This window comes from Lupinus angustifolius, chromosome LG16, assembly GCF_001865875.1.
Source record: "Lupinus angustifolius cultivar Tanjil chromosome LG16, LupAngTanjil_v1.0, whole genome shotgun sequence".
In the NCBI taxonomy this organism is placed as follows: Eukaryota; Viridiplantae; Streptophyta; class Magnoliopsida; order Fabales; family Fabaceae; genus Lupinus; species Lupinus angustifolius.
The window spans coordinates 1,715,215-1,730,909 of record NC_032024.1 but is presented as its reverse complement, the minus strand read 5'-3'; the positions used below and the strand labels follow the sequence as shown (position 1 = coordinate 1,730,909).

The window sequence follows — 15,695 nt, the reverse complement described above, 5'->3', positions numbered from 1 at the left end:
CCTCTAGGCCCATTTTGTTTCATTTGGTTCAACCATATCCATTTTCAACTCTCAAGTATTAATCTCATGCTAGTTACTAGTTACTAGTTAGGGCATAGTTTCAGAAACTCTTCCAAGTTTGAAACTTTGAAAGGAAAGAAATGGAGGGTGGAGATGAAGGAGTGGAAATGGTGGTGGATTCCAAAGATTTACAGCAACAGAGCAAAGCCTTTGATAAACTCACTGACCGAGTTGAAGATCGCCAACTCGATTCAACTCGCGTTCAAGAGGTAATATTATTTGTTCTCTCTCCCTTTTTTTGTTTTCTCATATTGTTTAAATTGATTCAGCTTGTAAAAATTGAATTTTGAATCGTTTTTGTGTAATGGGTATGTGATGTTTTGGTAGGCAATGGCTTCCATTGCTGCATCTTCTGAAGCTGATTGGAATGCCATGCGTTTGAGGTAATGGGTTTCAGATTTTTTGTTATTTCAATTTAATACCAATCAAAAATTGTATTATTTAATTCACTGCCATAAATATGATGTTTTTACAATACATTGTAGGGGTGAGCATGAGTCGGGTTGGGACGGGTCAAATCTTTTTCTTACCTGACCCTAAATGTTGAATGAGTCATATTTTGAACTTGGATCCGACCCTAGACCTGAAACTAACCCGACTCTGGACTGAGTCTAATTTTTGAACTTGAATCCGATCCTAGACCCAATGAGACCCGACCCTATTCAAACCCGATCATGATCGGGCCGTACCAGGTGAGTGAGTAGAGTTGGTTCTTGCTCACCCCTAATACATTGGATTCAAATATGTGGAATAGACTCAGGACATTTCTGGTAATTAGATGTGTTTATCATTTCCTTGTTAATTTTTATGAACTGACTGTATCAAATTCGGTAACGATGCATGCCGTGTACTCCATTTTACTTTGGTTTGGTGGGAAACCATAAAATAAAATTCACTAATGTCATAGAGATTTCATTCTGTGTTTCAATTGTATGCCTTGATAGCTGCGTCTTGTTAGATAATCTCAAGAGAAGGAATACATGTCACATGGTTATTTATCTTGTTGGTAAGGTAGAGTCGTGGAGATAAGCTTTGGATGCGCACGACTTTTGATTGAATAGAAGTAAAACAGAGTATACGAAATGAAGTTCTGCTAGAAGCACGCTAACACTAGCTTTAAGATGAAAGTTGGAGATCATACCATTGCACATGTCACATGGTCATTTATTTCGGCTCTATTATACAAAATGGCATAGAAATAGAGGGAAATATAAATTATAGGATTCGAGTGGGTTGGATAAAATGAAATATTTTGCATGTCATTTGTGATTGAAAGGTGTCTCTCAAACTAGAAGGTCCATGATGCTTTGCGGTACTTAAAGTTAGGAGGTAAAGAGCAAGCAAGTGCATAAACTTGAGAATGTAGGGGTATCACTTGACAAAAAAAGTGGTTGAATATTGTCTTAGGTGGTGATCTTTTCCATGTGAGGTGAAGACTTTTAGAAGCACCAATATGAAGATTATATAAGACAGAGGAAATAGCAATAGTTAGAGGGAGATGAAGAAAAACTATAAGAGAAACCTTTAAAAAGAGTTAGACATGAATGACCTTTATGAAAATATAGTTTATGACATGACACAATGATGTCGCTTGGTCCATGTAGCTGACCACATCTAATCGTAAAGGGCTTTAGTTGTTGTTGTTGGAAAGAATCTCCTTCAAGCATTTTCTATGTCCAATTTACCCGGTCATTGAATTCTATTTCTTGTTTGTTGTTTGTACAAACATTTTCTTGTCTTCAACTTGAGTATTTACTCTATCAAATGTGAAAATATAGATGTTTTGGTTCCTATTTTCATAATCCATTTGTGCAATAAAGATGGATTCTATTAACAAGGCATTGGTCTATTAGTGTAAGGTCCCGCTTGATCTTCATAGAGACAAGGTTCGATTTCTGTGAGTGACACTTGTTGGGAGGGGTAGTCACGCATCCCGGAAAGAATTAGTTCCTTATCAAAAATATAAAGGATACCCTTGGCCGTACAAAAAAAAACAGATGGATTCTGATAGCTGTTTATTAATGTTCAATATCTAACTTCACCACCACTTCATACAACTGTACCCTTTTCTGTCCTTGTATTTCTACTTAAATTGAGATGAAGTTGTATTACTAATAGAAATGTACACTCCAGTGTTTAATTCTGAAGTCATATTATAAACTTGAATAAAACATCACTCTAAAACAAAAGAACTCTAAAAAAGTTACATTTAAAATTCAAAACACCATTTTCTCCTTTTCTCCTATGGATTAATGATTTGTTTTCCTTCTATCTTTAAATCATGATATCCATTTTTGCTCCAATGGTAGGGAAAAAGAATTAGCTGCTGTTAAGATAAATGCAGCAGATATTGATATAATTGCAAATGAACTAGAGGTAACTTCTTCAATAGATTGTTTCACAAGCTATCTACAAGTTTATATTCCATTCAATTAACATCTTTTTCTTTATTGCTTCTTACAGTTGGACAAAAAGGTGGCTGAAAGAACCTTGCGTGAGCATAAAGGTGATGCAGTTGCTGCCATTAGACACTTACTTCACTAGAGTAAAAGTTGCCTTAATTCTTAAGGGCAAATTAAAACTCAAGAGTATTTGCAACCATGCATACCCACTTATGTATCTTAAACTATTTTTGTTTTAGTTTATGGATTTTTGACATTTTTTTCAAAATGTCATGATATTTGAAGAACTAAGTTAATTTTTAAACTCACACTCTTATATATTCCCCCTTCTATCTTTTTTAGGACTCATCTAAGTGAAGCAACTCCTTTAAAAAATGGCACTCTCTAAAAGAATCCCACCATCTATACAATTTTCTAAGATGGCTTGTCTATTCACTTAGAATCAACCTCGGAGTTGAGTTTTAGAGGAAAATTAAAAGGCTTTAGAGTTATTTTACAAGGATATTTTATAACTTTGAAGTATTTCTTTTCTCTCCATTATTCTACAAAAATCAACTCGCAAAGGTGTGTTTGCAAGGTGAGTTTTGAAGGGGAATGAAGGAAGATAGATGGAGGGTTTCAGATGACCTATCAAAATGTGTGGGTTTGGTTGGACCGGCCCACTAAAGTTTGAAAATTCATAGGGTTTAGGTACTATATTAGGTATAAAATATTGAAATTGAGCTTTTTAACTCCGACTAGCCATGTTATGTTAAAAATGGGTTTGGGTTGAGTTTGTCGCGCCAGGTTTACTTGGTAGGTTTAGATTGTTTGTTTCTTTTTTTGGAACCTTTGCTTTAGTAATAAGCCTTTGGTTAAGATTGTTTTACAACGTAATGGTATCATGAACTTATAATAAAAAATACATAATAAATATTGGTTATAAACTTTGAACAAAAAAAAATAATGTTTATAACATAAATTTATAAATTATAATAATATTATAAAGTTAAACATTATATTATTTGTTCTATTTTGTGGAATGTCTTTTTAAGCACAAGAACAAGGTATTGCATCAAATCAAATGAGATGAAACATAAACAATATAAATTCCATTTTTTTCTTCAATAATTGTGGATTTAACTAGATTTATTTTTACAACAAAAACATAATAAAGAACAATAACTTTCACAGCAAAATTAAAAGTCTAATATAGTTAGTTCTCACACAATCAAACTCAACTCATATATTACACTCGAAACAATCCAATCGACCGCTTATTATGATTTGACGACTAAAATCAAATAAGCATTATAACGAATACTATCAACTTCACTAATACAATATTTCAACCATGTTGGTTGTTTCAACTTATGGATAAGGGTGGGAACAAGACAGATCGTCTATCAATGGCCTATTACTTGACCTATAACAGGTTAGGCTCGTTAGACTAGACTTTTTTCGTGAACAAACTAGACTCAGGCTTTTTGAAAAGCATATTCACTTTAACAGGTCAGACTTTAGGCCATCCAAAAGGCCCATTAAGCCTAACAGGCCGGCCTATTTAGTTATATTATGCACTATATTTATATTATACAATTTTAATGTAAGTAATATTATAATATATATGTAATTTTAATATAAAAGTGTATACAAAAATATAATTTAATTGTTATGGCTAGAAAAGTCTAATTAAAAGTAGAAATATTAGCATATTTAAATGTATATATGATAACATATTTTATGATTATACAATATAGTAGACCTTTAAACAGACTAATAGGTCAAACTAGACTTTTAAACAGATCAGACCTATGCTTTGAAAAAAAATTAAACATACTAATATGTTAGACCCAGACTCCTATATGCTATATAGACTGAACATGTTTAAGGCAAAGTCTGACCTGTTTCCACCTTACTTGTGGAATAGCCCCATCCTTTTACCATACTCGCTAGGGTTGTAAGCGGTTCCGGTTTAAACCGTGAAACTGATAGAACCGAACCGCAAAATGTGGTTTTGTTTGGTTTCGCAGTTCGGTTATTTTTGTAAGGAGCCGTTTATGCTCGGTTCGGTTTATGATTTTAGAAATTTAGGAACCATTGTAACCGAACCGCATATTAAAGAAATATATACTAGGGATTAAGGAATAATATTTTATTCTTGTTTAAATTCTTCAACCAGTTTTCTAGCTTAAATTATCAATTTTTGTATGAATTGTAGTGTTATATATGTTACTATTACTAAATTGTTATTAAGTTAATATTATATATGTTATTAGTTACTAAATTATTTCCTAGTGTCTTATGATTTGGAACATATTTTCCAACTTATGTGATACTGAGTTTGAAAGTAACATATATCATATATTGTTATACATGTATTGTTACATATGTTACTAATTATGAAATGTAAAGTTATAAATGTCACTATTATATATTTTACTAATTGATATATATATGTTACTAATCATGAATTGTATTGTTATATATGATTTATAGTTTTTTTATAATAATACTAATAATGTTTATCCTTTTATGGATAAACAATATTTCTTGTAATACATTTTGAATTTTCAATTGATGCAAGATTTTTTATAAAAAAATGTAAATGGAAAAACCGTGGAACCGAACCGAACCATTCAAGAGCAGTTCGATTCGGTTCTTATAGTTAAATTTGCGGTTAATTGAGCAGAACCGAACCATATGTTTTTTATCAGTTCGATTACTAAAATGCACCAAAAACTGAACCTAATCGAATTTTTACACCCATAATACTCGCAAAAAATATCTAGAATATTCAAGTTAAATAGATGTAGCAGCCATGTAACTAAAGCTAACTTCACAGTGCAAGCATGTCAAGGAAAACCATAAATTTCTTGCATTAATGAAACTTGGAATTGGAACTTGAAATAGCCAATGAATGCAATGGAATGGAGTGTGCTAATGGCTACTTTTCCTAATCTGGGATAAAGTCAAATATAAATGAACTGCATTAATAGTAAAACAAAAAAATAGTTTTCCATCGAGACATTGACTTAGTAGTGTAAGGCTCCGTTAAATTCCTAAGATCACTAAAAGATTAAATATTCATTCTTGAGAGTGACACCCCGAAAATGATTAGTTCCCTTATTCAGAAAGAGCATGAGAATACTCTTGTCTCATGTGATTAGGTGTTACTTTTACAATAAGATCACTTATCATATACTCTTTTACAATAAGATTACATATTGTGAAAAATATCATAATTAAAACAAAGTCATGCAACTTACATGTTTTTATTATCAATGGAAATCGCAGCTCCACTAGCAAGTTTTGACCAAATTTGATTGTGTAGGAGACCATTTTTTGTTACTATGAAAACTGCCGTGCAACTTTAATTGGAAAAAGTAATCAATTCCAATACAACCAGAGAGTTAATGAAAAAAGTGCCTTTTTATTGGAAAAAGTAATAAACTCCAATAGAACCAGAGTTATTGCAGATCACAGTGTTATTGTCAAAGTCTTTCAATAATGGCATGGTATTGAACAAAAACAAAAATAAATTTGGTAAACCTAAAAATGAACAAAGTAGTCACGGTGCAAGCATGTCAAGGAAAACCATAAATTTCTTGCATTAATGAAACTTGGAATTGGAACTTGAAATAGCCAATGAATGCAATGGAATGGAGTGTGCTAATGGCTACTTTTCCCATTCTGGGATAAATTCAAATATAAATGAACTGCATTGATAATAAAACAAAAAAGACATTGATTTAGTAGTGTAAAGTTCCGTTAGATTCTCTTTAAGATCACCAAAAGGTTAAATGTTCATTAATGAGAGCGACACTAATTGAAGTGGTAACACACCTTAAAAATGATTAGTTCCTTACCCAGGAAGGGCAAGGGAATACTTTTAGTATTATAAAAAAAAAAATTTATCATTCATTCAGAAGTAGTTAATTGTCTTATATCTATATCCTTGTCTCATGTGATTGGCCGTTACTTTTGCAAGCAGATAACGCATATCAGAAACATAATCCTTTTATTTTAGTAAAACATTTGGACATATTTTAACTAATTTATTAATTCGGTGAAATATAAGTTTTTATTTTCGTGAACTGATCCTAAATAATTAAAATAATTAACTCAAACTTATTACTTTGTGTCCTACCTAGTGATCACTTATTATATACTCTTTTACAATAAAGATTACATGTTGTGAAAAAAATCAGAATTAAAACAAAGTCATGCAACTTACATGTTTTTATTGTTAATGGAAATCTCATTGAATGGAGCAATAAGTGTAGGAAAGCAGCCATTGGCAAGTTTTGACCAAGTTTGATAGTGTATTAGACCATTTTTTTTGTTACTATAGAAACTGAGGTCAACTTTAATTGGAAAAAGTAATCAATTCCAATACAACCAAGAGAGTTAATGAAAAAAGTGGCAGTGAACTTTTTATTGGAAAAAGTAATCAACTCCAATACAACCAAAGAGTTATTGCAGAGCATTGTCAAAGTCTTTCAACAATGGCATGGTATGGAACAAAAACAAAAATAAATTGGTAAACCTAAACATGATAGTGCTATTCAAAGTGTCATAGTTGTCAACTAGAATAGGTGTCGTTTCAGAGAAAGGCAAGTTTTTACTGTCTAATAAATGTGGACATTGGAAATGCTACTGAGTACTGACAACTTGGGCTTTAGTCATAAACTCTTAAATAAGAGAAAATATAACCGACGAATGTTGGTTCAAGTGGTATATGCTTAATTCCCCATAAGCAAGGTTTCGAATTCGAGTCTTGTGGATAAAAAAAACACCTGCTGGGAGAGTTAGCCCCACATACCTATTGATGTTCTCAGCTCAGATAGGATTGTATCCATTCCGAGCGTACACATGAGAAACCAAAAAATAAAGGAAAGCATAGCTGACAATTGGCACAACAATTATGACTTAGTCCACAGATAGTGTCACAACCAATTCTTAAAGACTGAGAAAAGTAGCTATAATAGTTCAGAAAGAAAATCAAAATAAATGATTCTGCTACTTGTGATGTTAGAATAATGAACTGAAGAACAAGTACTATGCAAGTTTATAAGCTCATCAAACCATCCACAAATCAACATATGCTTCCGAGGTTTCGAGGAGGTCATTAACTTAATGGTACTTTCTGGGCAAGCTCATCTACTATTACCAGCTAAATAATATAAATCTGCATAGATACAACCACAATATAAATCTGCGTAGATACAACCACTCAGACAGAAAAATAAAGAGGGAGAGATGAAAATTCATTTTTTATTCAAAAAAAGGCTAGTGCCAATGAAGTTTCAAAAATACTGGATAACCCGGCTTTTATTACAGAGACGGAAGGGGTGTGCTTTGCAGAAAGCAAACCTTGTTGTATACAGATTTTACAACAACTTGTAAACTCAGTAACACATGTGCATCTAACCATGCCATGGAGTACAATGAGGCCGCTAAAGATGTACAAATTGACAATAAATCATTGCCATGACTTTATCAGCAAGATTTAAGGTTACATTTATAGCTACAAATTAACTGGCCACTCCTGCTGTACCCAACAAGTTTTGTTAGGGTACAAAATAACAATCTAGCTTGGAAGAATTACATGTGACCTGGGATAGCCAGCCGCATCAGCTTGATCAAGTGCTAGTCCCTTAAATGGCCTTGTTAGGTGGTGACCATAATATGAGTATATACAATGAACTATCTAATGGTCAATTCAACATGAGTGGTAGACCCTGTGCTTTTAACACCTAGTTAACACTTGTAGAGCTTCTCCGTGTTATGGGTAGTTCGAGAAGAATCAAGAAGTAGCACCGTTCTGCCTCCCTGATATATTGGACTTCGCCGTTCATTAACTTTAGAATCTTCCTGCTCATGCTCAGCCCTAACCCTTCTTGAGTCACCCACCTACTGTTGTGGAACATGTCTTGAATCAATTCAGAAGGAAGACCTTCACCAGGACATACCATCCTTCACAAAAATAAAATAAAATAAACACTAACTTAAATTGCATCCACTTGAAAATAATGCGAGGATTAGTTTTAAGGACAGCAACCTACACATGTTCAGAATACTCAAATATCACATTATCATGTGAAGCCAGAAGTTGAACCTGAAGCTTATAAATCAAAACACTCATTAAGGGGAAAATTAAATGACTTGAAAATCATGCCATCATACCTAAATTCAGCATGAAGAAGAGTCAGTCCATCAGAAATTTGTTTTATTCTTGGACATACATGAATCTCTACCCAACCGTCTGGAGATGGTGCGTAGCGCACCATATTCAATAAGAAATCAGCTAAGACTTGTTGAATCCTCAATTGATCACCATAAAGAGCCAATGTTTTGATTTGTTCAGGAATATCACGAATCAACTGTAATTTTCTTTCTCTTAGCAATAACATTACTTGGCTTACAACTGCATTTATGACATTCCCAAGCAAGAACTCCCTTTTTTCGAGCTCCAAGGACCTAACTCCAAAAGTAAATAAATACATGAATCCTGTCTTTCAATAATGAAAGTTGTGCAGTAAGTTTAGAACGACATTAAAGCGAGTAAGCATAATAATGCTAAGTTGCTAACTATCAAACACGGTAAAACACCAAAGTACCATCTCCTTAGATAGCATGGTATAACAAAAGATGGAATTGATATTGATATTCACACGACATGTCTGTTACCCAAATTTACATATCCTAGCAAGAGGGCACTGTGCATGTTTACATGATTGAATGTGTGCTTTATCTGAGTTTCTCTGTTTTAAGAACACATCACGGAGAGACATGCAATGCATCACAATAGGAAACAGGCGCTGCTCTATGTTGTCATATCAAAGCATTACATCACAAAACTTAATGACATGCTAATAAAACTTAGATGCGGTGTGTTAGTGTCCTACAACTTCAAGAATTCAGTGTGTCCCTGTCAGTGTCGGTGTTTTATATTATAAGAGTATCAAGACTATCTTAAAATAAAAGATTTTAAATGAGTGCTCAGAAATTTCACCCGTCCTCGATAGTGTCCAGATCAATATCCCGTATAATATTTAACATTTGCTTCTCACAAGCAGCACTAGTCTCAAGAAACTGCCTTTGCTCATCAGTCAAGACTGTAGCCTCCAAAAGAGAGTTTGTAAAGCGAATGCCATTCAAAGGATTCTTTACTTCTTGGCAAATATAAGCTAATTCTTTCATCCTAGCAAAGCAATTCTTCTCCTGTTGTTTCTGGACTTTCAGAGCCTGTTGAAGTTCGGGATTCACAATTTGGAGAAAGCAAAAAGCCCCAATGATCTGACCATCCATGTTAACCCTCTTATTTGCAGTCAAGAAAGTTTGCACATATTTTCCATGCCGGTCAAGAAATGAAAAAGGGAATTTATCAGTATCTTGTCCACCAAGAGCATTGTGAAAGACAATCATGAACTTTGTCATAGCATCTGGACCCTTCAATTTACAGCAACTACCAAAAACCTCTCCCACCAGCATTTTTCCAATGACATCAGCACGGACCCAACCAGTAAGGTTTTCCATGGCAGTGTTCCATTCTAAGCAACATATGTTATCATCCGATGCAAAAATGGGAGGGATCAATGGATTTGGGCTATGTATAATAGCTTTGTAGTCACCTTGTATGTTAACAAACTTGTCCATTACGATTTTTTGTCCTGTAACATCTTGACCAATAAAGCACACTCCAACTATATTATTTGTATAATCCTTGCTGGAGCAAGCATTCACCACAACAAAAACTGCCTTATCTTGATGTTCCGGGCCAAACGTCCTCATTTTTATCTCAACATTTTTATCTTCATCACCTGTACTAATTAATTTCAAGTTATGTCACTGTACAACCAATTATCAATACTTTGTTTTTCATAAAGCCAAACTATATAGTCTATAAGTAGTAGGTGGCGATTTACTTCAAAGCTCAATGACATGGGGTCTGCTTCGTCGACTAGGCAGAAAGTAAGAAAGTGGAAAATAGATGAAGTGGTAAAAATAGTTCACAAGTTATGGTAAAAATGGTTTACAAGTAAAGTTATGGTCCAAACTCCAAAATGTAAAAAGAGTACATTTTATTTTCCAATGTATCACACTTTTGTTTTACCAAGCAAGTGTGAAAGACTTTCATTCCAAATTTTCCACAAACTCAAACAAAGAAAGCCCTAAATGTCTAAATGACATGGCTTCTAATCAATGTTCTTCTTTTACTACTTTTCCTCTCCCCTTAATAATAATTAAATAAGCATTTCATAGTTACACAGTTCAAATCTATGACCACATCGCTGACATTAAATTGCGAATAACACGACTATTAATTGTGTGATTGTGCATCCATTAATTTGTGCATGGAATTTGGAAGAGGTGGTGATTTATTAGTCAGAGTTCTCGTACTTAGTAAACACAGTAAATTGGTCAGAAAATCATGGTTCTAGAAAGACTACCTCTTAAAGCATGAGAAAGAAGCCTATCTACAGTTTCTTCATACTCCTTAAACACAATATCATGAACAAGGGACTTGCCCATAGCCTCATCAACTGTGAGTCCTGTCAATTCTGAAACCTTTGCATTCCACCCATTTATGCGGCCATCAATGTCAACAGCAAATATGGGAGCAGTAGCAGTTTCTATCAATCTAACCATTTCTCTAGCCACAGAACTCAGTTCATCTACCCCTTGCAACTCTCTTTCTGCCAAATTAGTATTTACAACAGCCTTGTAGTTGGTATGCTCGGCATCTCTAAAAGAGTCTCGCAGAATAAGCTGCAAAGAGTGAATTGCATCCATTTCTGCATTCTCCCATGGCAAACTACGGCTTTTTACCACTTCCAAAAATGCCTTAAATGAAGATCGAGGATCCATTCTCTGGCCGTCATCCTTATCCTCCGGGTGATGTTTTGCACCACCCCATTTGATCTCTTTTGCCGTGTGAGATCTGAACCATAAAAGGAAATCCTTTTCTGTAATATAAGCAACTGCCATCCCACAAACTGTGTCCCCAAGTGAGGCGGCACCAGGGTAACCAGCATCAGCCAAACTATCAGTGCTTAAACCTGTCGAATCTCCATGGAAGGCCAACAGCCACTCTATGATGTCCCTTATCTGAGACTCAGTTGGGGTAACACCTAACGGGTGATAATTTCCTTGATAATAGAGAGCCGCTCCATCACACTTCACCAAGTCCATAATACTAGGACTCTGAGTAACAATGCCAGTAAAGTGTGAAAGACTTTCATTCCAAATTTTCCACAAACTCAAACAAAGAAAGCCCTAAATGTCTAAATGACATGGCTTCTAATCAATGTTCTTCTTTTACTACTTTTCCTCTCCCCTTAATAATAATTAAATAAGCATTTCATAGTTACACAGTTCAAATCTATGACCACATCGCTGACATTAAATTGCGAATAACACGACTATTAATTGTGTGATTGTGCATCCATTAATTTGTGCATGGAATTTGGAAGAGGTGGTGATTTATTAGTCAGAGTTCTCGTACTTAGTAAACACAGTAAATTGGTCAGAAAATCATGGTTCTAGAAAGACTACCTCTTAAAGCATGAGAAAGAAGCCTATCTACAGTTTCTTCATACTCCTTAAACACAATATCATGAACAAGGGACTTGCCCATAGCCTCATCAACTGTGAGTCCTGTCAATTCTGAAACCTTTGCATTCCACCCATTTATGCGGCCATCAATGTCAACAGCAAATATGGGAGCAGTAGCAGTTTCTATCAATCTAACCATTTCTCTAGCCACAGAACTCAGTTCATCTACCCCTTGCAACTCTCTTTCTGCCAAATTAGTATTTACAACAGCCTTGTAGTTGGTATGCTCGGCATCTCTAAAAGAGTCTCGCAGAATAAGCTGCAAAGAGTGAATTGCATCCATTTCTGCATTCTCCCATGGCAAACTACGGCTTTTTACCACTTCCAAAAATGCCTTAAATGAAGATCGAGGATCCATTCTCTGGCCGTCATCCTTATCCTCCGGGTGATGTTTTGCACCACCCCATTTGATCTCTTTTGCCGTGTGAGATCTGAACCATAAAAGGAAATCCTTTTCTGTAATATAAGCAACTGCCATCCCACAAACTGTGTCCCCAAGTGAGGCGGCACCAGGGTAACCAGCATCAGCCAAACTATCAGTGCTTAAACCTGTCGAATCTCCATGGAAGGCCAACAGCCACTCTATGATGTCCCTTATCTGAGACTCAGTTGGGGTAACACCTAACGGGTGATAATTTCCTTGATAATAGAGAGCCGCTCCATCACACTTCACCAAGTCCATAATACTAGGACTCTGAGTAACAATGCCAGTAGGAGAGTCCCTGAGAAGCATGTCACACAAGAGAGTCTGCGTCCTCAAAACTCGTTTCTCCAATGACTGTGATGCCAATTGAAGTTCCATATTCAATTGCAGCCCAAAGGCCTGCATCAGGAACTCACAAGCATACCGTAAAGGAAACGATATATACCTAGCAGAAGTATGATGGCAAACAACCAAACCCCAAAGCATCATCGAGCTACGACCACCATCACCTTCATCATTCCCATTGATTATAACCGCCATCACCAACGAAGCAATGGAACCCATATTAGCCATATATTGAGCATGACAACCATGAGGCGCGCGAAGCGTGGATCCAACCAAACACAACGGCTGCACAAGAGCCTCGTCCTGAACCACCTTCACAGGAGAAGCATGACAATCCGCAATCATCCTAACCCTATTCTGCTTAAACAAAAATCGTGAAGCCTGCGGTATATCAGTGGCAGGGTAATGCAAACCTATATAAGGCTCCAAATCAGCCCTCTTACTCTCAGCAACAACCTCACCATGTTCATCCTCATGAAACTTATACACCATAACTCTATCATAGCCAGTTAGCTCCCTAACACTCTCAACCACAGTGTCAACAAGAAGCTTAATGTCACCCCCAGGGAGTGACTGCAACAATGAAATGGCACGAACCGCGAGTTTCTGACTGTGCACTGCTCCAGCAATAGAAAGTGCAGGGTCTTCAGTCCTCGCCGGCTCCAAATCAATAACAACACCAACATCAATCCGGTGCAATATACCATAAAAAGCCTTCCCCGAGCTTCTGGAATGGACCCAAATCGGGTTGAGGAGCGTTATTTCACGCGCCCGGAAAGCATTCTCTAACAGAACCACGCTAGAGTTAGAAAAAATGGTCCGAACATCAGTCCCAACCGTAAACACCTCCGGTCTCTCCAGCATAGGAACTGACTGGGGAGTTATGCCGAGCATGTCGCGGGCATTATCAGAATACCCAATGATACGGAAGGAGGGTTCGTCCACGGCGATCATGCAGCCGAAGGGCTGGATGGTGCCACCACGCTGAATCTTGAGGAGGTAGGTGGTGATCTGTTGTTCAGGGAGGGAATCGGTGGTGGTGGTAGTGGGGAGATTGGAGGAGTTGGAGAAGTTGAGAGAGGATTGTTCAAAAACAGTGTGAAGACGAGCGTCTTCGGTGTATTGAGCAATTGCTTTGGTAACAGAGTGAGAAGGGTTTGGTTTAGTTCGTTTGATTGTTGAAGAAGTCATTTTGAAGAAACTGAATAAGAAAATGGTGTAAGAGAAAGAGAAAGAGAGTGAAAGTGAGAGTGGGAGAAGGAAGAGGGTAATGTTGGATAGCGTCTGTTTCTCTTCTATGTGTCTTTGTGGACTATGCTCTCTTTTTTATATCTTCTTTTCTTTCTTTTTTTGGTCAGTTGAATTCAAAGCAGTCTTATTAATTAATACGGTGGTCAAGATACTGGTATAATTCCTCCTGATTCTCTAATTAAACTCTATATCGGTACAATTAGATATATATATATATTATATAAAATATGAATGAGATCCACTTATTGTAAGAGTAAACATCTTAAACTTATCCTTCATCTTGACCATCAATTCTATTGACATCTACTCATTTAGATATATACACTAATTTAAAATATTAAATTCCGAAAATTAGTGTATAGGATGGGAAGTACTCTTCGAGTAAGTGAATCTCTCCCTATATAATATACTAAGTTTAAAAATCAATAAAAAACCAATAATTTTTTATTTATATTAAAAAATTAATTTTAAATAAAAATTGATCGTATAACTGGTACATTTCAATTGAAAACCAGTTGATATAAACGATTTTGAAATTTTTTGACTGATATAATTACATGACTATTATAATTATTATATCATATCATTATTGAGATCGATTTATCAATTAAATCGGCCGACACAATTTGATTTTTAAAACAATGGTTGAAACTATGGAATTGGAAACTGAGTTTTGTAATGTTTGGTTGTCTCTCTTATGCATGTGGATTTACATTTTTAAAAATTAATATTTGGCTAGTTCTTTATATCTTTCTTTTATTATCTATATACCACTAATACAATGATATGTTTGCCTTGCGACCATAATCACCAACACCAGTGAAACCCTATGAGCTATGACATTAGTCATTGTCACTATAACCATCATATGGTATTGTACTATTGTTGTTACTGCTATTACAATATCATTCCTATTATTATTGTCACTTACATCATATGTATCCACTCTCATCATTATCATTGCTATCACAACATGAATTTAAGGATTATAATTCAAAAATCTAATTCCTTAAGCAACCAATCAATTATTCTAAATTAATCTCAATGAGTTAAATATATCTGTAGATACATGTCCTTGTCGAAATTAATGGACATTGATGGTCTAGGTTGTGTAAGACCATATTTGGGTTGAAAACTCAGTTTTCGATGGGTCTCACTTTTAAAAATTAGACTTAGTTATGTTTCACCTCATTTTTAGTAGCATTCCTCATTTTCTTAACATGCATATTTTCTTATAATTTTGTATAAGTTCTGTGTCACTTCAGAAATTGTGGAACATTTTTTGTTTTCAATGTATGTCCTCTCTCAAATTTTAAAAAAATTATAATGAGTAACTAGGTGTATTAGAAGTTGTTGTATTTATAAAATTCATGACAATTAATATAATTAATTCTCAATGTCCACTTACCCATTATAAATTTATTAAAATATGTTCCATAAAACAAACTAGAAAAACCTTTTTTTTTTCCTTTTTTTACGTTTCTTCATTTTTTTTACATACCATAAAAATAACCTTTTTTTTTCCTTCTACAGCCATTACTCTTCGTGAAAAATTATTCTTTTTTCTTCTCCTTCACTTTCTTTTTTTGTCGATAGTGTTTTCCTTTTTAGGC

At 34.9% G+C, this 15,695-nt stretch overlaps 2 protein-coding genes across 6 annotated transcripts; one reads left to right on the top strand and one right to left on the bottom strand.

The window, feature by feature from the left end:
- On the top strand, positions 20-2,770 carry LOC109329073 (huntingtin-interacting protein K-like). Of its 4 annotated transcripts, XM_019562737.1 has the most exons (5): positions 38-269; positions 388-443; positions 2,370-2,436; positions 2,524-2,614; positions 2,646-2,770. In XM_019562737.1, the coding sequence occupies exons 1-4, from the start codon at positions 141-143 to the stop codon at positions 2,602-2,604; spliced, it is 333 nt and encodes a 110-aa protein (XP_019418282.1). In that variant the 5' UTR covers positions 38-140; the 3' UTR covers positions 2,605-2,614; positions 2,646-2,770. The 4 variants fall into 4 exon arrangements, with proteins under 4 accessions (XP_019418279.1, XP_019418280.1, XP_019418282.1 ...); XM_019562734.1 differs by lacking the exon at positions 2,370-2,436 and having other exon boundaries at positions 20-269; XM_019562736.1 differs by having other exon boundaries at positions 39-269; positions 2,524-2,770.
- Positions 7,702-14,084, bottom strand: LOC109329766 (phytochrome B-like). 2 transcript variants are annotated; one of them, XM_019563565.1, is made up of 5 exons: positions 12,736-14,084; positions 10,898-11,630; positions 9,460-10,267; positions 8,631-8,924; positions 7,702-8,420 (listed from the first exon to the last, which is right to left on the bottom strand). In XM_019563565.1, the coding sequence occupies exons 1-5, from the start codon at positions 14,020-14,022 to the stop codon at positions 8,201-8,203; spliced, it is 3,342 nt and encodes a 1,113-aa protein (XP_019419110.1). In that variant the 5' UTR covers positions 14,023-14,084; the 3' UTR covers positions 7,702-8,200. The 2 variants fall into 2 exon arrangements, with proteins under 2 accessions (XP_019419110.1, XP_019419111.1); XM_019563566.1 differs by lacking the exon at positions 10,898-11,630 and having other exon boundaries at positions 12,003-14,084.

Coding starts and splice junctions, on each gene's coding strand:
- LOC109329073 (XM_019562734.1), top strand. CDS start 141: ATGGAGGGTGGAGATGAAGGAGTGGAAATGGTGGTGGATTCCAAAGAT. Junction 270..387: donor ATTCAACTCGCGTTCAAGAG/GTAATATTATTT, acceptor ATGTTTTGGTAG/GCAATGGCTTCCATTGCTGC. Junction 2,615..2,645: donor ACTTCACTAGAGTAAAAGTT/GCCTTAATTCTT, acceptor AATTAAAACTCA/AGAGTATTTGCAACCATGCA.
- LOC109329766 (XM_019563566.1), bottom strand. CDS start 14,022: ATGACTTCTTCAACAATCAAACGAACTAAACCAAACCCTTCTCACTCT. Junction 10,268..12,002: donor TCTTTCTCATGCTTTAAGAG/GTAGTCTTTCTA, acceptor TAATTAGTACAG/GTGATGAAGATAAAAATGTT. Junction 8,421..8,630: donor CTTCTTCATGCTGAATTTAG/GTATGATGGCAT, acceptor ATTTTTGTGAAG/GATGGTATGTCCTGGTGAAG.